Consider the following 19,811-nt stretch of genomic DNA (forward strand, 5'->3'; position numbering starts at 1 on the left):
CAGTTCCATTTCGCCATTAGCAGGCCTAACCTCAACCCTGGACAGCCCCCCTTCAACAAAAGTACATTTATTTCTGTTTAGCCATGATGTATGTCCTCAATAATGATAATCTCTGAAGTAGTCGTCCAAACTGCATCAAAAAATATAGCAATAAATCAAAATAAGTTCTTAGCAGTCCCTTGGACTGTAGAGCAAATCAGGGTTGCAGACAGGCGCTTCGGATTTTTGCAAACTGCCGTCAACTGTGCAAATTTTGTCAAGACAAAATTAAATCAAAAGCAATAAAACTCATATGCACTCATATTGAGACTGAATGTCAGTTCATGGACAGATGGTCACCCTGGCAGGAATTATTTTTATTCATGTATTGGATGAGTCAATATTTTGAATCTATGATCTATGATCCTGATTGTATTGGTCCATAGAGAGAATCAATGATTTATGGAGGAGGGCCATTCAAGGATAGTGGATGAGGGTACAGATGAAGATGAAGAGGTGGTACGCAACCTGGTTGAGCATCAAAGTTGAAAAAAGAATGATGAGCAGAATTTCTAAGTCTGAATTAACGTTTTACTGCAGATGGAAGAGAAGGTCTGCAATAATCAACAAGATAGAAGTATTTTTATTGAAATATTTCACATTTGCTTTAATTATTTGAGAAGAGCTATCCAAAATTTATATGTGAAAACATTTCATGAAGCTATGAAAATGTATCTGTATATTGTTTGTGCCACCCATTTTCAGCAGGGCAAGATGATGATGTGATTACGGGGGTCCTGTGGAGGGAAATCTGGTGTCAGCAGCTAAATATAAGTCTTTTGTGACCTGAAAAACATAGATTTTTGTGGAGGGCTGCAGATGCTGATATTAACAATATCAACTAAAAGTGCAAAAATAAGTTTACAACTGTTAAAATCACTGGGGTTGAATCTAGGTTACTAACAGCATCAGAGCACTCAACTCTCAATTTTTTTCTAAAATCCATATTATATGTTAGAAATAATCAAAAAGGGAAGAATCTCTTGAGGACAAGAGGATGGGTCTACTTTGTCAAGTGAGTACTGAGCTTGAAAAGCATACATTGACAGAGATTACTAGGTGGGATAAAGCTGGAAGATGACCTTCGGATTCGTAATACTCAATGATATTTGAAAATAGCATGTCTGGTGTTTTTAGCATCCATATAAAACAGCTTCCTTTGAGCTTAAACAGCTGCTCACAAAAGGTGCTGTTGGCAGGGCTAGAAAAGTCTTGAACATAACTGTGCGAGAGCAGCAAAAGAAGGAGATAAAACTGATCATAGATATCTCTTGATTAGAAATGCAAAGACTATAAAGTTAAAGACAATGTTAGACCATGACCATAGACCATATGTGGGCGCAGCAGAGGTGCAGCAAACAGGAATATTAATATTACCTACAATTAATAACAATTCATATCTGGAGCTCTGTGAATTCATCTATGGTGGAAAATGAGGATATGAGTGCTCCATAAACTAGAAGGCACAGAAAGTGGGCAGCTCCTTTAACTACCTCAATTGAATCGGACACAAGGAATGAAAAAAATTACCACAAAATGCAGCCATTCCTTACCCATTAGTCATGCAGGAAGGCTTTTGGGACTTTAGAGGTAGAATACTGTTTACATCCAAACACTTCAAAATTGTTGGTTATATTCAATACTGCAGCAAAACATAAATTTCCATCAATATTCTTTGATTAAGCAAAGGTTGGTGGCACCTGATGGAAACTGAATCTTGCAGCTGGTGGCATACTGAGAGCAACTGAGATGGTTACCAGATCGGCCTTACTTGTGATTGGGAAATAATATTTCCTCCAAGGAGGAAGATGGAAGGAAATAAATAAAGGAGTCATCAAAGGAGCAGTCAAGAAAGAAAGTCAAGGTAGACGGACACAGTAAGAAAAAATAAGGTACAGCTTAGTTAAGACTAAGGTGAACCTTAGGGATTTCATTAGATAATTTAAAAGCATGGCCACATTAAGATTTGACCTGAAGGAAATCTTTATTAGCTGCACTGGCATCACACAGGGCCTGCTGGCCCGTTTATCTTCTCAACAACTTCGAAAACGTCATTAGCAAGCAAACTGCTTCCGAGATATTAAGTCTAAAGCAATGTGAAATGTTTAAAGTCTTCTGGCTTGAACTGCAACTGCAACCACTTCTAAATTATAGGAATCGATTTTTTTCTACGTCTTTCCTTTTATAGAACAAACTGATCTTTGAGTTTTAGGCCGTTGGTGGACCGAAACATGACATCTTTAAAATTACCTGATCACCTTGAATTCTACAAAATTGCTACACTAAGTGACAGTCTGTGTTCTTAATAAGGTTTACTTGCACTACTATACTGACTATATCCTTACTTTAGTAATTTCATAAAACAAAAGTTACCTCTTTTTTTTTTTTTTTTTTTTTGCTTTTCTTCAAATCTAATCATCTTATACACTGATAGTATTACAGTGTTTTCAGCGCTAATCTGCTCATATTCGTTCACACATTGCACGGGCTCATAATACTCTGCACTCTCAATAAAGGGCCTGGGTGAGATACAAAACTCTTTCTCTCTCTCACTCTCACACACACACACACACACACACACACACAAACACACCCTGTACAATATGCGAAGGAGGACGGAATGGCTCTGTGAGATTTATTTTTAATTTCTTTTTTTATTACTATAGAAATAGATATTTTCTGCTTATAAGGCAGGATTATTTGCATGTCTGCAGATGTTTGCAAAGAGCACCAGAGCTGTATAAGCAATATTTTGCTTTTAGGACCACAAGTGAGATAAAGCTGCTTTGGTGAACAGAGTTAGAAATAGTTATTGCCAGAGGGGCCATAGTGCTCTAGGTGTGATTCAGTCCAAACATGTCAGTTTTGATATCTATGTAGGCTTTTACTTTCTTGTTTTGCATACAATCTGAGATTCAACTAGATATTTCTTCTGATTATTTATAATTACACTAGTACTATTTCAACCTGCTTTGTGTTGGTGGTTGTATGTTTCACTCCCAAATGCAAGGCATACAACACTGAGACTGATCAATAGAGACAAAAAATGCACTCTGTTCCAGGTGGACCACCTACCTGATATGTGTTGTCAAAACTGTCATACATGAACCTTGTGATCAGAGATGTCTTTCCAACTGCAAGAGAAGAAAAAGACATAATGTAACAAAAGGGAGACAAAAGACGAAATCTAATTGCATTGTGTCACTCAACAAGTAGTAGGGCTTGTGGCTATGGTACATCTATGGGTGTCACAGCTGCCCAGGGAGCTCATTAGAGTATCTTGGGGGGACCAGGAGGTCATGCAGTGGCATCAGGTTCAGATGTAATTGCAGAGCTTTTTCCAGCAGCATTGTGTTTCGGCAAAACAAGTCCCAATTTATGATAGGAAATGTAGAGGATACAGAGACGGAATCTCAAGGCATGGGAAATGAGAGGGCGAAGTCAACAGCTCAAGCAACAACTCCAGCAGAGGATGGTCATCTAAGAGTTCCAAACAATTGATGAGTAACATTTACATCCAACAATACTGACATAAAATCAACATGACATGACTTTATTGCCATTGTTGATTTCTGTGCATTCATATTCCTGCACACATGCTGTCTTTGCAAATAAAGGACCTGTACAGTGGAATAAAGCAAATTTTTTAACACAAACAATAGATTAAAAATAAATAAATAAATAAATAAATAAAAACAAAAATCTGACCAGTAATTTAAATGGAGATTTATGAAAGATTTTGAAGCTTTAAATCTTTATATAAGCAAATTCAAACAAGCAAGTTCAAAAAGTGCAATATACTTTCTGGAGATTTAGCAAGATAAAAAAAAAATAATTGGCATTAATCGAACGCCTAAAATGCTAGCTCCTATGAAACTACGTTATTAGATCTGACATGTTTCTGTGGACAATGACTGCCAAGAACCATTGTGGATACACACTGTGGACTTTCACTGACAAATGACTAGAAAACAGTCTTCTAATTTCATATCAATTCAAGAATAAAACCATCATGGCAGTGCTGGTGGTTAAGTGGTTGTCGTGTGTGCCATGTAAACAGCATCCCGGTTTGGTTCCAGCTCGGGGCCGATGCTCTCTCTCTCTCTCTCTCTCTCGTGGTTTCCTCTCAGATCATTTACCAATTACTGATCGAAATAAGGGCATAAAAAATTTTGAAAAAAATAATGATAATAATTAATCCATCATGTTAGTAGCATGAGGCATATTACACCAGAATGAATCAGTTAAAGAAGGCTGATTAGACAGGCTTGACTCACTGATCGATCCTGTAAATGGTTTTCAGATTTCTTTTCCCCCCTGATTTAATTAATGAGGGGGTCTGGGGTAAGGAAAATTGGGAGGCCAGCAGGCAATCACATCCTCTTTGTATATCCATTTCGAAGCAGTGCAGATGGTTGGCTGGGGGCTGGTGACTTAGATCTCTCTAACTCCAGTCGAACGAAAAACAAGAGTGCTACAGTTCAGTCCTGTCAGTCAGTCAAACACTGGACCCTATATTTGTATGTCGCCGCCCAACACATTTTATCTCACCCAGCTTTGAATAAAAGACCTAAATTATGCCCCTTTGCAGCATTCAGATATTTGTTTGTGCTGTTCATATTGCAGGCTTGTTGTTTTTAATATCTGTCTTATTTCTTATTACTGTGAAAAAAATACACTGAGACTGAGTACTCCACATTTGCAGGCAGAGGTTCACTCTGTAAACCGTCTGCCTTAAATTCACAGTTCATCAAATGGGCACTCAGTTGCAATTGCTTACATAAAGAGTTTTAATCAGGCAGACTAATTACACATATCCATGCCCTCGCTTGGTTTCCATATCTGCAAGGCAGCATCTGATGAGCAGCTACTCATTATGCTAATAACTTCATGCAAATTTATTGATACACAATCTTACTTAGCTGCAGTTGACCTACTTCTGTTGGTGAATTTAACATTTGCTAAACTGTACTAAACTTTGATTTTGTGCACATGGAGGTGTAGTAAAAGCAGTACTAGGCACTGGAGGCTAAATTGTGCTAAATGGGCAACATGGGTGTAATGCAATATGCTATCGCTAGTATGCTTGCCAATCAAGTTATCTATAGTGACTTAATGGTATTTCTAAGCATACAATTAGCTAACTACATTACTGCTTGAGGTTCCAGGTCACATTAGATGAATCCCCATTAAGCACTGACACACCCGCTGTGGTGCAACAATACCCTGTCGGGCAGCAGCATCACCTCCTGCCCTGCTCAGTATTGGATGTAGGAATATTTAAGGGAACAATGACTCAGCTAAACTCGACCAAATTTAATTCAAGTCAGACTAGCCATAAAAACATTAAAATAATCTTTACATCAACAAGCTTCTTAAAGTTCATACTAAATTCCGTTTTATATTTTTGGCCCAGTGGTCAGACAAATCAAGCAATCACCTTTTGTTGATTTAGGATTTTCAATTCTGTAGATGCTACTTTATGCCTGTATGTTTGTGAGGCATATAAGGACTTCACATTAGTACATTTGAGAAAGCAGAACAGGAGGATGATGAGTCTGATCCAAAATCCTCACTGCTGACTCATCATCCTGGAGTGCAAGGCAACATGACACAGCACTCTCTCTGTGCCTCTTAGTCACCGTTAGAGGCAGACAGCACGTCCTTCTCCTTCTTCTCACTCAAGTAATATCTGGGCTTGAACCAAATCTGAGGGGACTCAAAAATTCCCTCTCTAAAGGTCTATCAGAGCGTCATATCATTTTACTTGGATGTACGTACAAAACATTGGACAATGATTATAAGATTAACACATCAAAGCACAGCAGGAAACTCAAACACATCCGAATCCAACCTGCAGTAGTCTCCTAATCCCTTTAAGAATAATTTAGTATGTTATTCAATTTTCATCAGTATCTACAGATGTAACACCAGGTCTGTTTACATGAATTTAATTACCGTGGTAGAGGCCGGAAGCTTAGTTACATGGCTGCAATAATTTAGTGATTTTTCTTGATTTAGAGAGCAGATTTTTTTTATAATATATTCAGAATTAGCTCTGCTTTTTTAAGCATTTCCCCCCTCATAAGACTTTCATCTTCCCAGCGATTAACAGTTAAAACCCATTTTAGGGATTATGGTGGGATTGAAATGATTGGTGGCTTTAGTCAGACATAAAAGTAAAATCCAAAACCAGCAGTACATATAGCATACCAATAATCTATTTTCATTCAGGTTGTAACATGGATGTGTTCTCTCAGGGCAGTAGTTGTATCAATAAATCTTATTACATTTCAAAAGACAGGTTAACAGTGAACTATAACAGATTCACCTGTAATTTATTGGCAAAGCGGCAGGCCAGGAACAACAAAATCAAAAATCAAGAGTGTTAAAACAGATCAATGTCATCATTTTAATGATACATGAACTCTATCACTGATACATAGCATGTGCCAAACACTGTAGTTCTTCAAATGGCCACTTGAGGCTATTGTGAAAAGCAGTAATATGGCTAATTTTACATCAGAAATAAACATGTTTTTAATTGTTTAAAATGCCAAGTTTGCTATTAAACTATAAACCCTTGGAGATGATATTCCGTTCTGAGTGAAAGCAAAGATGGAAAAGTAATTTACTGTGTTTACATGGCCTTTAGTATACCGGTTGTGATGTTTACATGGAACAGAAACAGAAAACCCGGTCATTCATATCCCTGTATAATGATGAATACCAGTAACCCTTTTTTCTGATCACTGCATCCTATCTGCGCAGGCGTATGTTAAGTCTCAAAATAAAATAAAATAATAATGAGACCTTTGTGGCTTCTAGCTCAGCCTTGTTAAATACCCTTGCTGCCACGTTATTTATATCAATGGCGCGTCACGGTGCACAGTATCCCGGCCTCTGTCGGAGTACTCCAGGTGGCAAAGCCAGGAAAAGAGCATAACCCGGTTTCTGAATTCGGGATTTGGTGTTTACATAAAACACAAAAACTGGATACCTCAAAAACCTAATCAAAACCAGGATACTAAAGATCATGTAAACACAGTAATTGTTATAAAACAGATCATGTGATCTGATTGGTTCACAGGCGTTTGATAAATATTGAGCGTATAAAAAGGCTGTCTTTGAATGACCTTTCTCAGACCCTTGTCACTCCACAAATGCCATCTCAAAATAGCTCACTTGCTTTTGTATTGGCTCGCACTACACTTGGAATTATTTCTATCACAATTAACATTGATTTCAGAGGGTAGCAAAGAGCAGGCTTCTTGGTCAAATTGAAGAGCTAAAATTACAGTTGCCACTGCTGTTCCTAAAGAATTAATAATTAATACTAAGATAATAGTTTTATGAGAAAACAGAGAAAGAAAAAAAATCAGGCTAGTGGTTATTTAACAACATTAGGAAAAAAAAAAGGAAAAAGGAAAAAACAAACATGGAAACAACCTTTAGAGCTAATTTGGAGCAGGCGGATTAATGGGAAAAAATAACAGAAGTGATGAAATAAAATGTAGCTTCTCAGTTGCATAACAGCTGCTGTACACTATTTGGAGACCGCCAGGTGAACCAAATTTGTTTGTATTTATTAAAAATGCAGAATTAAAACTTAAAAAAAAAAAACTAAAAAAATCCCATTGTTGTGTATTACTTTCACTTTTTTCCCCACACGTTGCCAATGTTGATATGCACTTATTGTAACACATAAGGGGTTCGTCAGCCCAACGCAAGCAAGGCCCGTTATCTGTGGTATAAAAAGCACATACCACGGCCTGACGTTAGCTATTCCTGAATTAGAGTCCAGTTTTTGTGTGAATCTTTGCCAGTCCAAAATGTCTTTACAAATGTCTCATCTTGACATTTAGGCTACTTATTTACTACCATCTCGATCTAATTAGAATGCACATCTCTGCAAATGTCCTCTGACAACAGCTGCCTAAACCAGCTCAACACGACTTTCTGCAATCAGTTTCACCCACATTAATATGGTTCCAGTGAGCTAGCTCAAATCCTGATGTTGTTTTATTGTCATGATTCACGGCCACTGGCATACTCATCTTCACTTATTTTCTTTGAGCTAATTTTAGGAGTTGCTGCAGAAGAGGTTAGAGGAGGAATTTATGAGGTTATATAACCCATTTTAACATTAATGTGTACGATTTGTATTTGAACCTGGTGACACTATCTTCCACTTAGATATTCAGGAGGATGAAGTCCACAAGCTGGCATAGAAATAGACAGCACCATCTGATGGTGATGATCAATTCAATACTTGTAAAACTTGTCCTGTTTGTGTTATCAATGCGTTGAAGCTAGGCAACGTTACACAAAGCATTGAAAGAGAGTATTAACAATAACCTGATATTTAGTCCCGTTATAGACGTTAAGCTTTTATAATAAAGATTTATTCAAGTTTTAATTTATAATAAATACGTTATTGTCCTTATTAGCAAACATACCAAGCTTGCAAATACATATGATAAGTAATGATTAGCTATAAAATGAAATAGCTGTTCCTTGGAAGACGCATTTGTAAATAAAGTGCCAAATCAAGAAAAATGTATGAACTCCATGAGATTTTGTGAGCCACGATCACCAGCCCAGTAAATGGATGGCAAACTCAAGCTTTCAAGACATGCTTTCAACTCTAGCTACATTACATTGATAAGCAAATTTTGATTTGAGCTCTGACCACTGCTTGAGATGAAGGAAGAGTCACCCAGAGCCATGCAGGACATTAAATAACTGCTTCACCAGCTAAATAGTACTGAATAAACTAGACTGTTCACTGATAACAGTCCACGATTCCTGCAGATGGCATGCTACCACACTGAGTAAGTTAGCTTATGTAACTATCTTACAGATGCTATAAAAAAATGATAAGACAGGGAATTACTGCTTGGTGGATTTCCAATTACTGTCTTGGTTTTAATTAAGTCTCTATTTATTGTGATGCTTCAAAGACTTTGTAGAGTGAGTTAACAACACAGGAGCCAATTAACAGAAAGAACTGAGCACCTGCTGCTTCAAAATGTGCACTTTCACCACAAGGAGTCTGGCTGAGCACAGTCAGCAGACACCGCATCAAGGCCTCTCTTAAGAACTAAAAATACAATTTCACAGCACATTTAAGGTCTTACAAATTTATTTTCATATTAAGCTCTGCTTCCTTTTGCCCTTTGTGAATTATGCAATCATAAAGTGAGTTTGTTCAAGATTCTCTCACCTCCATCATCAGTGACAAAAAAACTAATATGTGACACATGGGCTATAATTTAATAAATAAATCCCTGCGGGGCATCAAAAAACTGTAAATGAATGTATTGAATGGATGCAACTGAAATTATTTTAAAATAAAATACAAAAAAAAACCTAACACTTCATATTTATCTTGTGTGCATGTTTGAAAATTTGTATTTAGAGACTGAAATAAACAGTTTAACTTGTGTGCCAAACAGCCAGGTAAAACCATGCTGATCACTTGGTTTTGGGTATCATGGGATATCCTTGAGGACTTTGCAGCTAGGGGTGTCAAAATCCTGACTGTAAATCTGATAATCATCAAAATGACATCAAGATTTCAACCTCGGAAATCAAAGATGGAATCAAGGATGTAGCCATGCCCCCGACGCCACATCCCACAGGTGTGTCAAGAGTGGATAAAACACAGGTGCTGGAGTTCAATGCGTCATTGTTCCCTCCTCTAACTTGAATCTGCAGCCAATTACAAGATGCCATGACATCTGATGAGATAGAAGACCCTTTAACTAAACTCTAAACCTTTTCAGGATCTAAGCATTTAATTAGCGAACAATGGAAATAATATACTCTTAATTATTATGACATCCTACAAAATGTCCAAGCAGGTTGCATCTTAGCACAGAGGTGTTGCCCTCCATGTATGCTACATTTCCAGAAGGTTTACTGGAGAAACAAGTAATTGTTCCATTATATTGTAAATAAGCAAACAACTGATAGAGATTATACCAGTCATGACACTATGCAGATCACCTTGTGAAATTTTTTATGAAAGAATTTAGTTATCAAGAGTTATCATGACATAAAACCAGTGACACAGGAATAGATTGAAAATAGCATAGCCATCTGTGCTAAAAGGACCCCCCACACACACAAAAAAAGAGATTACGAATTGAATTGTGACCCTTAAAATCAAAAATGAAATTGAATCGAGGATTAGGAGAATCGTGACACCCCTACTGCCAACCAATTAAAGCATGGAAGTGGTTTCTGCATGGGCCTAGCTCCCACTCACAGGAAGATGGATAAAAATAAAACAGTGGATGTCATGCCTTGCCTTCACACTAGACCAGGATGAGAGCTCAGCATGTTGGAGAAAGGCAGATATCCAATATTTATCAATGAAGGAAGAATGTATGAAAAAAAGGAGGTTATTTATGATTGTCCTTGCTGTAGAAGAGAGCACAGAGATGGTGCAGAGCAGCGGGAGAGATACCGATTCTTAAATCTATGTACTCGCTTTTTCATAGTCACAGCAACCAAACCTATATATATATATATATATATATATATATATATATATATATATATATATATCTTATATCATGATTCTTATTTACTATGATTCAGAATAGATTTAAAAATGTCCTAAAAATCAATCAATCCGCAGGCTGTCTGTCTAAATTTCGTAGGCAGGATGTCCTGACATCACCGCATACAACCAACATACGCATGGGCAGTAAGCACCAAAACAAGGACAAAACTGCAATAATGGTGGGGGGAGGGTGAGGGGCCTGGAGTCTAGTCAGGTCTGGTCTAGTCTGTAGTCTCTGGGGAGGTCCTGTCACCGGCCTCTGGGGGGGAGGGGGGGTCGCTGTTCCTTGCATTAGCCCAGTCCATTACTCTTCACCAATTAACCAATTAGCCTAGACACATTCAGGTTCCCCTACCGGCAATCAAACGGCACCCTTTGTGTTGCAAGGTGACAGCATTAACCACTACGCCACCGTGCTGCTCAGGTCACCAGGTACATTTCCATCAAGTCATCAATTTACCTAGACATATTCAGGTGCCCCCACTGGGAATTTAAGACACTTTTACTTTTAACTTAAGCAATATGTGACACTTATTTTATATTCCATCTAAGCATGGATAAATGTTTAAAACTTTATAAATGTGAAAAAGACACTTTACTATCTCCATTAGTCATTCTGTCATGCAAAGCAGACTGAAGTAGATCATGAGGATCTCTCCCACACCTATAGATTGAAGCAGAAATCATTATGAATCAAATAGTTTCGAATCAAAAATTGATTTTGAATTTTAATATATCCATCCATCTTCTACCGCTTTTCTGTTTCTGGGTTACGGGGCTGCTCACATCGGACAAGGGGCAGGGTACACCCTGGACAGTTTGCCAGTCCATCACAGGTCCAGACAGGCCCCCTTATATATGTGTGTATATACACACACACACACACACAAATCACCCAAAGTTGCAATAGTTTTGAGGATTAATAAGCATCAAGATTGATGACTGTTTGTACAAGTTGTCACACGGACTGCTCCAGAAGAGAAATTGCAAAATGAAGTCTTGTGAGGACACATCCATTTACCAATACCTCTGAATAATGGATGAACACGCTTTCAAACTCAACAAAAGCAGTTGTGTACACACAGTACCTATGCACACACAGAGCACTCAGAAAGCCATTTCAGCCCTTATGCAGTCTAATGAGGCATTAGACATTACTAAAGCAATAGCAATCCACACACAAATGCACAGTACAAGCATAGTGGCATATCCACTGCAATGAAACCAGTTGTGAAATATATGAACATTATGGTGTCTGTTGACTGCCTTAGGAGGAGAAATATTATATGTCTGCTGTTGAGGCCAGAGGGCTTGAGATGGACCAACTTGACTTTTTAATGTTTAAATTAGATTTCAATCTCACAAATCAAAGGGATGCTGGAGGCTTGAAAAATGAAAAGGATATCAGAAAAGCAGGTCACTACCTTTATTTCCAGTCCACCAAATATACAGTACATTGTACCACTTCTGTTATTATCAGGTCTACACATGTCCTGAGTGTCAAAAGTCCTGACTGCCACATATATTCAACTTAAACCGTGTCTGTGGGGTGAACAAAGCAAATCTACAATCTGACACAGGGCCTGTAAAGAAATGACACTTGCTGTCCACACAACACTTTGCTGCTGAATATGTTGCCCCAATCTCTTATCATCCCAGGCAATTATCTATTAATTAAACAAATCACGAAATGGGAGCGGTCAAGAGCTGGGCGTCTTACCACCTGACCATCTCTCTGAACAATTTCCTGAGGGGTAATTGATCTATTCCCGACGCTATTTCTCAATCTCCATGACAAACAGTTTGCACATTCAACAATAACAATAACTTCATACGCACACCATATTTCAAGCGAAAACTGTGTTTTTCATCATTCTGTACACATAGGACAAAATAATGCATACAACTATTTGTAGACTAAATCGTTAACTACATTGTGTTGATTTAACTCTAATAAATGACATTTATGCAATGACTTGGGCTGCAACAACATGTTCAACAAGAGTATGTTCAAGATGACTCATAGCAAAGCATGGATCAAAAAGAAAAGAGCCCTCAGGCTATGTCCCAGAGAGGGAGTAAATTATCTACAGAGTGAAAACTAAATGTCTGATACATTTGGACATAAGTTTGTTTCAAAAGGAGATAACAGGAAAATCCCTTACTACATATGTTTCAAGACAGCAACAGTGTAGACTGGAAAGTCACGAGTCTCGTGATTCATACCTGCTACTGTTGATTAAATAAAATTTCAATATCCAAGCTTCTAAAAGGTGAAATTGCCTTCGCTGTAAGAGGAACAAGGTGATAATATTGACAAAAGTGTAGCAGTGCAGTTTATCGTGTAGTTTGATCATGATGATGCAATGGGAAATGAACATGCTGTAAATGAAGACTGGATCAATCATACATTGATGTATACGTTTCGGTAGGTACTGTTTTGTCAGGAAAACAAGACAAGGAGGTCACAGATCTAGAAAACATTCTGCACTTACTGCAAAGTTGAGCTCATTTCTGTAATTCGTAAAACACATTGAATGACTGTGACTGTTTTCCATCCAATCTAAAGAATTAGATTCTGTTTGTGGTGTTGGGTAGGGGGGTTGATGAGGATTTATCTAAGTAGCACAATCATTAACCAAAGTATAAGGATTAGCACATAATGTTTTGCATGAATTCTCTCTGTGAAATGACATTTCTTCAAATTGCCAGTCAGACCAGGCAAGTTCCAGCAAATGAGCGAGGTCATATGCAGTTAACTGCCATAGTGTGGGGATATGTAGTTTATTACTGCGGTGATTAAAAATCCCTACAGTCCCAGCTAGGATTAAACAGTGAGACCTTTTGCAAATTAAATTCAGTTCAAAACTTCTGATTCCAAAGGAATTATTAAAAATGTTTATTTTGCTGCTGTTGGGTTCTTTTCACTGGCACTAGTTTCTGCTTCAGTACTCAGACATGTTTAGTCCACTAGTGCAGCAGCCAACAAATATTTGATGTCCAAGATTTGTAGAACTCCTATAGCATATTTCATTTAATATTTAATATGTAATAACTTACAATGCCTTTCTGATCTGTTCAGAGCGGTGACACACACAGTGACCGATGTCAAAACAGACCCAGTGGTCTCCCAGTACACTTAAAAACAACATATTTACTGGGTCAGATCAGCAGCCCTACAAACAGTTCTTTTTTCATTTTAACCAGTCTAGTTTTTCCTATTTAGATTGCTGTTCATTGGTGCCACCTGACAGTGCATCTTTGTCAACCTCACCCCTTCCCCTTCCCTCATTCTTCATCATTTTAAAACATCAAAATCAAACACTTGCTTTTAAAAACGTTCTGTGTCCTGTTTTGAATGTCTGACGTCCAAACCTCCTACACAGATTCAAACTGCGCTTCTAGCCACTGTGCACATTGGTCAGATTGATTGGTTGGTGTGATTGTATCTTTGTGAAACCTTGAAATATTAGGACTGAAGCTCACTCTTTCATCCAGGACTGCAGTGTAGCTACAGAGCTCTGTAGGGAGCACTGCACTGCGCTGGTGACAGGTTTGTCTACAATATTTGAGCTTTAAAAGCTGTCATGGCACGAAAAGGGTAAAAACTCAGCCTGTTTACCCTGGATAAAGTCTAGTGACCACTTACTGTCACAGCAAATGGGTTTGACGATTGTTGTTGAACCCAACCTGTTCCAATTAAGAAAATGAACTAGACATTCTCTCAGTACATACATGGGCTGCAGCTGCCTAACCTGTAAGCTGTAGCAGTTCATAGTAATACTTCAATGAATGAAGAAGTACTGCAGTTGATTGATAATATGAATATGTTGAATTTGTTAATTGCATAACGATTCTTTTGATTTGTCACATGGAGGTTTTAAAAAATAAACACTGAGGTGCAAAATGAGCATTTCACAGTTCTGTCTGCATCCTTCCAAGAACTGCAATTGAGAATAATTTAGAACGTAAATCAAGAGGTAGATTCGATCTCTTGATGTGCCTCTTAAGTGTGGGACTTAAGAAGCACAAAGGCAGTGAGGGTTTGTGTAATGGATGACAGATGGAATGCATGTTCTTCTTTTCACCATGAGTTGTGGAGATCAACCAGTGAAGCACTTTTCCTTTTAGCGAGGTTGATACAATGCAATTTATATCTTGATGAATCTCACACTCCCATGTCAATCACATGAGCTATCATTGGAGTAAATCTTTTTGGCCAATGACCCACTGAGATAAGATGTAAGGATAAGATTTGTTCATTTATTGACACTGACTACAGAGTCCTCTAGAAAGATCCAGCAACAGAGTTTTTAGGCCTTCCATTTCTCCTGACTCAAGTAAAGAGGGCAACATGAGCATCCCAATGCAGTCATCAAGCCCCTTTTCTTGACCTTGACAAAAAACCAGACCAAGCAAATATGTTGTTTTCAAGTGGACTTGGAAACTAGTGGATCAAACTGATTTTGCTCACATTTAAGACATGGATAAAAATATTTACTCATTGCAATTTAAGAGAATAACTTAATTAAAAAGAAGGGGAATTGGTCTAACAGGATCTATCTCTTCAGTATCCCAGCCGACAGTAGTTAAAATAAAGGCACAGCCCACACTCCACAGCGACAAAATGGCCCACCCATCATTAAAGAACTGCACCTGCTACACTCACATTCAAACAGCCCAGTGAAAAATACACAAAATTAATCTAGTGTAGATAAAAAATGTTAAAGAAAAACAGTGGCATATTCATGTGTTTGCATAGAACCAAATGATTTTCATTTGAAAAAATGTAAACTCACACAACACACTACGGATTGCAATCTCTGAATATGTTGACATCATGAGTAAGGCTTAGACACATTGGATTGGTTTAGGTAAGAGTCAGGACAGGGTGTTGGTTTCAGAAGCATCTAGCAGTGATTTAGCAGATTACAACCAACTGAATTGTTGTCATTCACTGTATTGGCTCATACTTTGTAGTGTACAGGAGAACCTACTGTGGTTTCCAGTTGGTTGCAGCACCAAATAACTTAGAGAGAGTGTTTGATTTGTCCGTTTTGGGCTACGGGAATTTTCAAAACATGACAGGCTCCTCAGAAGATAGGCTATTCTCCATTTAAATATAAATAGATATAAAAATTGAATGGGCTTATTCTAAGACAACGAATACACAAGAAATTGCCACGATTAAATTATTATAGTTCAGTTCAAGCCATCTGACTAATTCCTGTGCACTGGTCTTTTAAACTGGAGTTTCACATAGCTTTGTTCCACATGGTGCTCACACTGGCATCTCAATTCAAAAATATATTCCCACAATCACATCTACTGTAAGGAACACCACTGATTAAAAATACTAGTATTATTTCAAAACTATCAATAAATGAAATGGTAAATCAGTTTAAAGCAAGTGAGGTGAGGGGTTTAACAGTCCTCACAATGAGGGCTCATCTGGGAAACTGATGGAGACCTGCTGAACTCAGTGGAGTGTCACATCCCATGCTGGGTAAATGACAGCCTTCCTCCAGAGTGGAGATTTTATTCGCAGAGCCGTTCTGCCTGAAGAGGTAAATGGGAATATTAGACTCTCTTCTTCAAAAGATGTCGCATTAAGCAAGAACCCGATCTATTTCTAGGACCCACAATTTAGAAAGAATGGTCTGCAAGCAGTCACCCAGCTGAATGATGTGATGCTCTTTAAAGAATTCCTGAAGCCATGTTAAAGTTGTTCTTTTTTTTCTCTCTCGAAATAAGAAGGGTAAGAAGTTATATTCGTAAGAGTACTCCCACCCAGGCTATTCCATTCTTGTCCTTAAACTGTGCCTTCAGAATCTTTTCTCTGGCACACAGGTAAGAAGAACTGAATGAGACTGTTTCTCTACATCACTGCCTGGGCAGCAGACAGATTTGCAACCGTGTTTTATTCTGAGCACAGCCTATAAGTGAGGCTGTCCTCTCCTATGGGCCTCTGGGAACACACCCACTCAGCTGTGCAGCATATGTATACAGCTACCGCGGCTCTGTTTGGTCTTCCTTTGCTGCAGACCAGCAATAAGTCAGAAAACATAAAAGCTTATTTCAAACCAATAAAACTACAGATATCAATATAGTTTTCAATTTTTCATATTATTTTACAAGTATTGCAATATATCCATTTTAGCAGATGCTAGAAATTGTTTTAGTTTGATTTAGTTTGAAACTGAAAAAAAGATTAGGAGGCCAGAGTCTCATGTAAGAAAGTACACACTTGTTTCATAATGTGTTCTTGTCGATACCTATGGACTGAGGGACTAGCTTGGCATATCTCTGGGATTGAAGGCTTTCGATCAATTACTCCCCCCCTAATGGGCAGCTGAGCCAATCAATAGAAGATCAAAGCTGTCAGACGCCTGTTTCCCCCAATCAATCACAGAAGAAAAACACTTGGAAGGAAGACACAATAAGATTTTGAATGAAAGGAATGAGGTGCTATCCTGAGATGCAGCCAGATTATAAAGATTTATAACAAACAGAGATGCTACTCAGAAATGTAGGCTGAACCTCCAAAGACTTCAATCTTCCTGCTGGAACATCAGACCTCTATCAGGTCAATGTTGACAGCATATCTTTAATCCTTTATTGCAGGTAAATCCTACAAGCTAAAGGCCTGTTAACTCTATTTAGTTTGTTGGCTGTAATCACACTTCGGCATCTAGCCTAAATGGAATGTGAGGGAGTTGGGACATCCAGATTGTTCAGAGGCTTTTATTAAAGTATGATCCAAGCCTGTGTTTACTGGTAATATCCTCTATCCGTTCCTTTTCTGGGGATTGGCTCCACTCTGCTCTAACTTGCAAAGTGCAGCCAAATGAGCACACCAACTCCACCCTTCACAAGCCCCAGGCCATCGACAGAGTGGTACATAGACGGCACAGTAAGTAAAGATTTCCCTTAGATTTATTTTCAAGAGACTTTGTTGACATTACAAATGAAACATGCTGCTTTTTGCTGTAGCTTAGAAACACTCTGGTTTAGACAGAACCAAGCCATTCACCATTCACCATGTGGACCATTTATTGATCATATCCCAAACTTAGTATGTCAGGTCCTGCAGAGGTGAAAACGTGAACCTGCTCGATGACCAAAATGTGATTTCAAACAGGCAGTTTAATCTTCAAGCTGCCACATAAATGACACTTTCTTCTTTACTGTTACTCATTATATACTGTCATTCCCCACCTCTCTTTCCGCTCATTTCCTGCCATCCTTCTTCTGTTGCTATCCAATACAGACTATACAAACACATCACAACATTGCATTATTCACCATTTACTGGTAGAAACCAGATGATCTCCTAGGACACGATCTACTGTGCATACAATAGTATCCAAAGCAATATTCCACCCAACATTTATAAAATGAACTACTGCTTCAAGATAAACTTAAACTACGATAAATTCTGTGAAGAAAACTTTTTACAAGCTGTAACATGCAATGAGTGTTCATAAAATCCTGATATTTGTATCAAAAGATGTGATTGGTTTAATGCTCTTAACCCAGCCTACAGCATACATAAATACTGCGAAGGTATGAGTGTTTTTTTCCTAACAACAGGGAACAGGACATTTTACAATAAAAAAAAAAAAGTTTTCACATATAGATGGCATGTAGTAAAGAAATGACTCAAAACACATTACAAGTTAGAAGTTTAAAGGAGCTGGATCATTTGAGACAAGGCTAATACAAAAATGAGCCCACATAAAAATTTCCACAATGTTCTCAAAACCGTTAATCTTAAACCTCATGCTGATTAACATGTGCAAAATATTGTCATTGTTCATTCTCAGTTTCTGGGAGGATATAACTGCACACAGGATCCACTTGCATGACCTACACGAGAATCAGTATCAAGCCAAATGTTTTTAAAAAAAAAAAAAAAAACCTACATCAACATTTTAGTGGTTTACGTGTACACATATATGAAAATATATAAAAAATCTATGTCATCTGTGGTCTCAGAGCCCCAGTTTTGGCAAGTCAAAACCTCTAGTTTCATTTACTCAGAAAGCAGTTCTCTGGAAACACAGTGACTGATGGATTACATTATACAACCAACTGAACCCTACTTTGAAGCAGATCGGTCCAGTGATTCAGCAGTATTTTGTGTGATGACAACCTCTGTGCAGTCTAAGATGGAAGATAGCATTTTCATTCCGTAGGCAAAAATCTTGTGGCAGCCATGTGGATGCAACTATCAAACGTATTCCTGTCTGTTTTATTTGAGGTGAAATGAAGCATGCAGCAGGGGATTACCTCCAAACAACTGGCTTTTACAAAGTACCATGCTGTGCTGCACTTTTGAAAACTTGCCCATGACATCCATCCATGACCCAGTAGATGCAAAGCAGTAATCTGAGGTATTTTCACAATGGCCTGCTTGATTGCGTTGAGGGTGAAACTGGTAAAATGCTGTTCCCACCAGGAAAGTGGGCACAGGGACTTGGAAACAGCTGATTGGTCTGCTTAAGGCCTTCAGCTTTGTTGAGGAAATCTTTAGCCAGCCTCCTTTGTGCAGGCAGCATAGAAAACACCAAACGAAGTATGCAGGAGAGACTTCCTGACAGCTCATTTAGCATTCTGCCTGCTTCCACCCACTTAATCTGAAGCCCCCACTTCTCTGACGTTCACTGATTCTTTTATGAGAAACAGAACATCATGCCATCTTTCTGTTTATATAATTTTTTTCTGACACTTCCACCATTATGGGCCTACATAGTAAAGAAGAACAATCAGCCCAGAGAGAAAAAGTGTTAGTTTTTTTTTTTTCACCACTACCTTTGTACTGATGCCTCTGTTCGTGACATACTTGAGCCCAGTCATGTACATTAATAAATGATAGTGGCAGAGCTGAAGGGTTTCACGCCAGCCTGGGCTCCAACTACAATTAGGGCAGACATGTCAGAAAGACATAGCTCCATCGGAAATGGCCCAATCAAACACGGGGCTGGTGTTGCTACTGTCTGGGTGAGCAGTGACTGAGAAATGAAGTCTCGTCGAATTGATAAAAGCCACAGACTTCACTCCAGACTGGCTATGACCCCTCACTACAGACCTGTCACATCTCCTGTAGCTTGGGGGTTTAACAACCTCAACCATTTCACCAAATGTGCTGCAGAATGAGGCAGAATGAGGCCAAAAACAGAATCGCATTTTAAAATAT

General features: G+C 38.3%; 1 protein-coding gene across 2 annotated transcripts in view; it reads right to left on the reverse strand.

The window, feature by feature from the left end:
* Nucleotides 1-19,811, reverse strand: part of rab6ba (RAB6B, member RAS oncogene family a) — a 37,323-nt gene that overhangs the window by 15,216 nt on the left and 2,296 nt on the right. For both annotated transcript variants that reach the window (XM_029499660.1, XM_029499659.1), the window contains exon 2: nucleotides 3,115-3,173. In XM_029499660.1, coding sequence (XP_029355520.1) covers nucleotides 3,115-3,173 — 59 coding nt within the window. The remainder of the gene's footprint in view (nucleotides 1-3,114; nucleotides 3,174-19,811) is intronic.

Source organism: Echeneis naucrates, chromosome 4 (genome assembly GCF_900963305.1).
Source record: "Echeneis naucrates chromosome 4, fEcheNa1.1, whole genome shotgun sequence".
NCBI classification, from domain to species: domain Eukaryota; kingdom Metazoa; phylum Chordata; class Actinopteri; order Carangiformes; family Echeneidae; genus Echeneis; species Echeneis naucrates.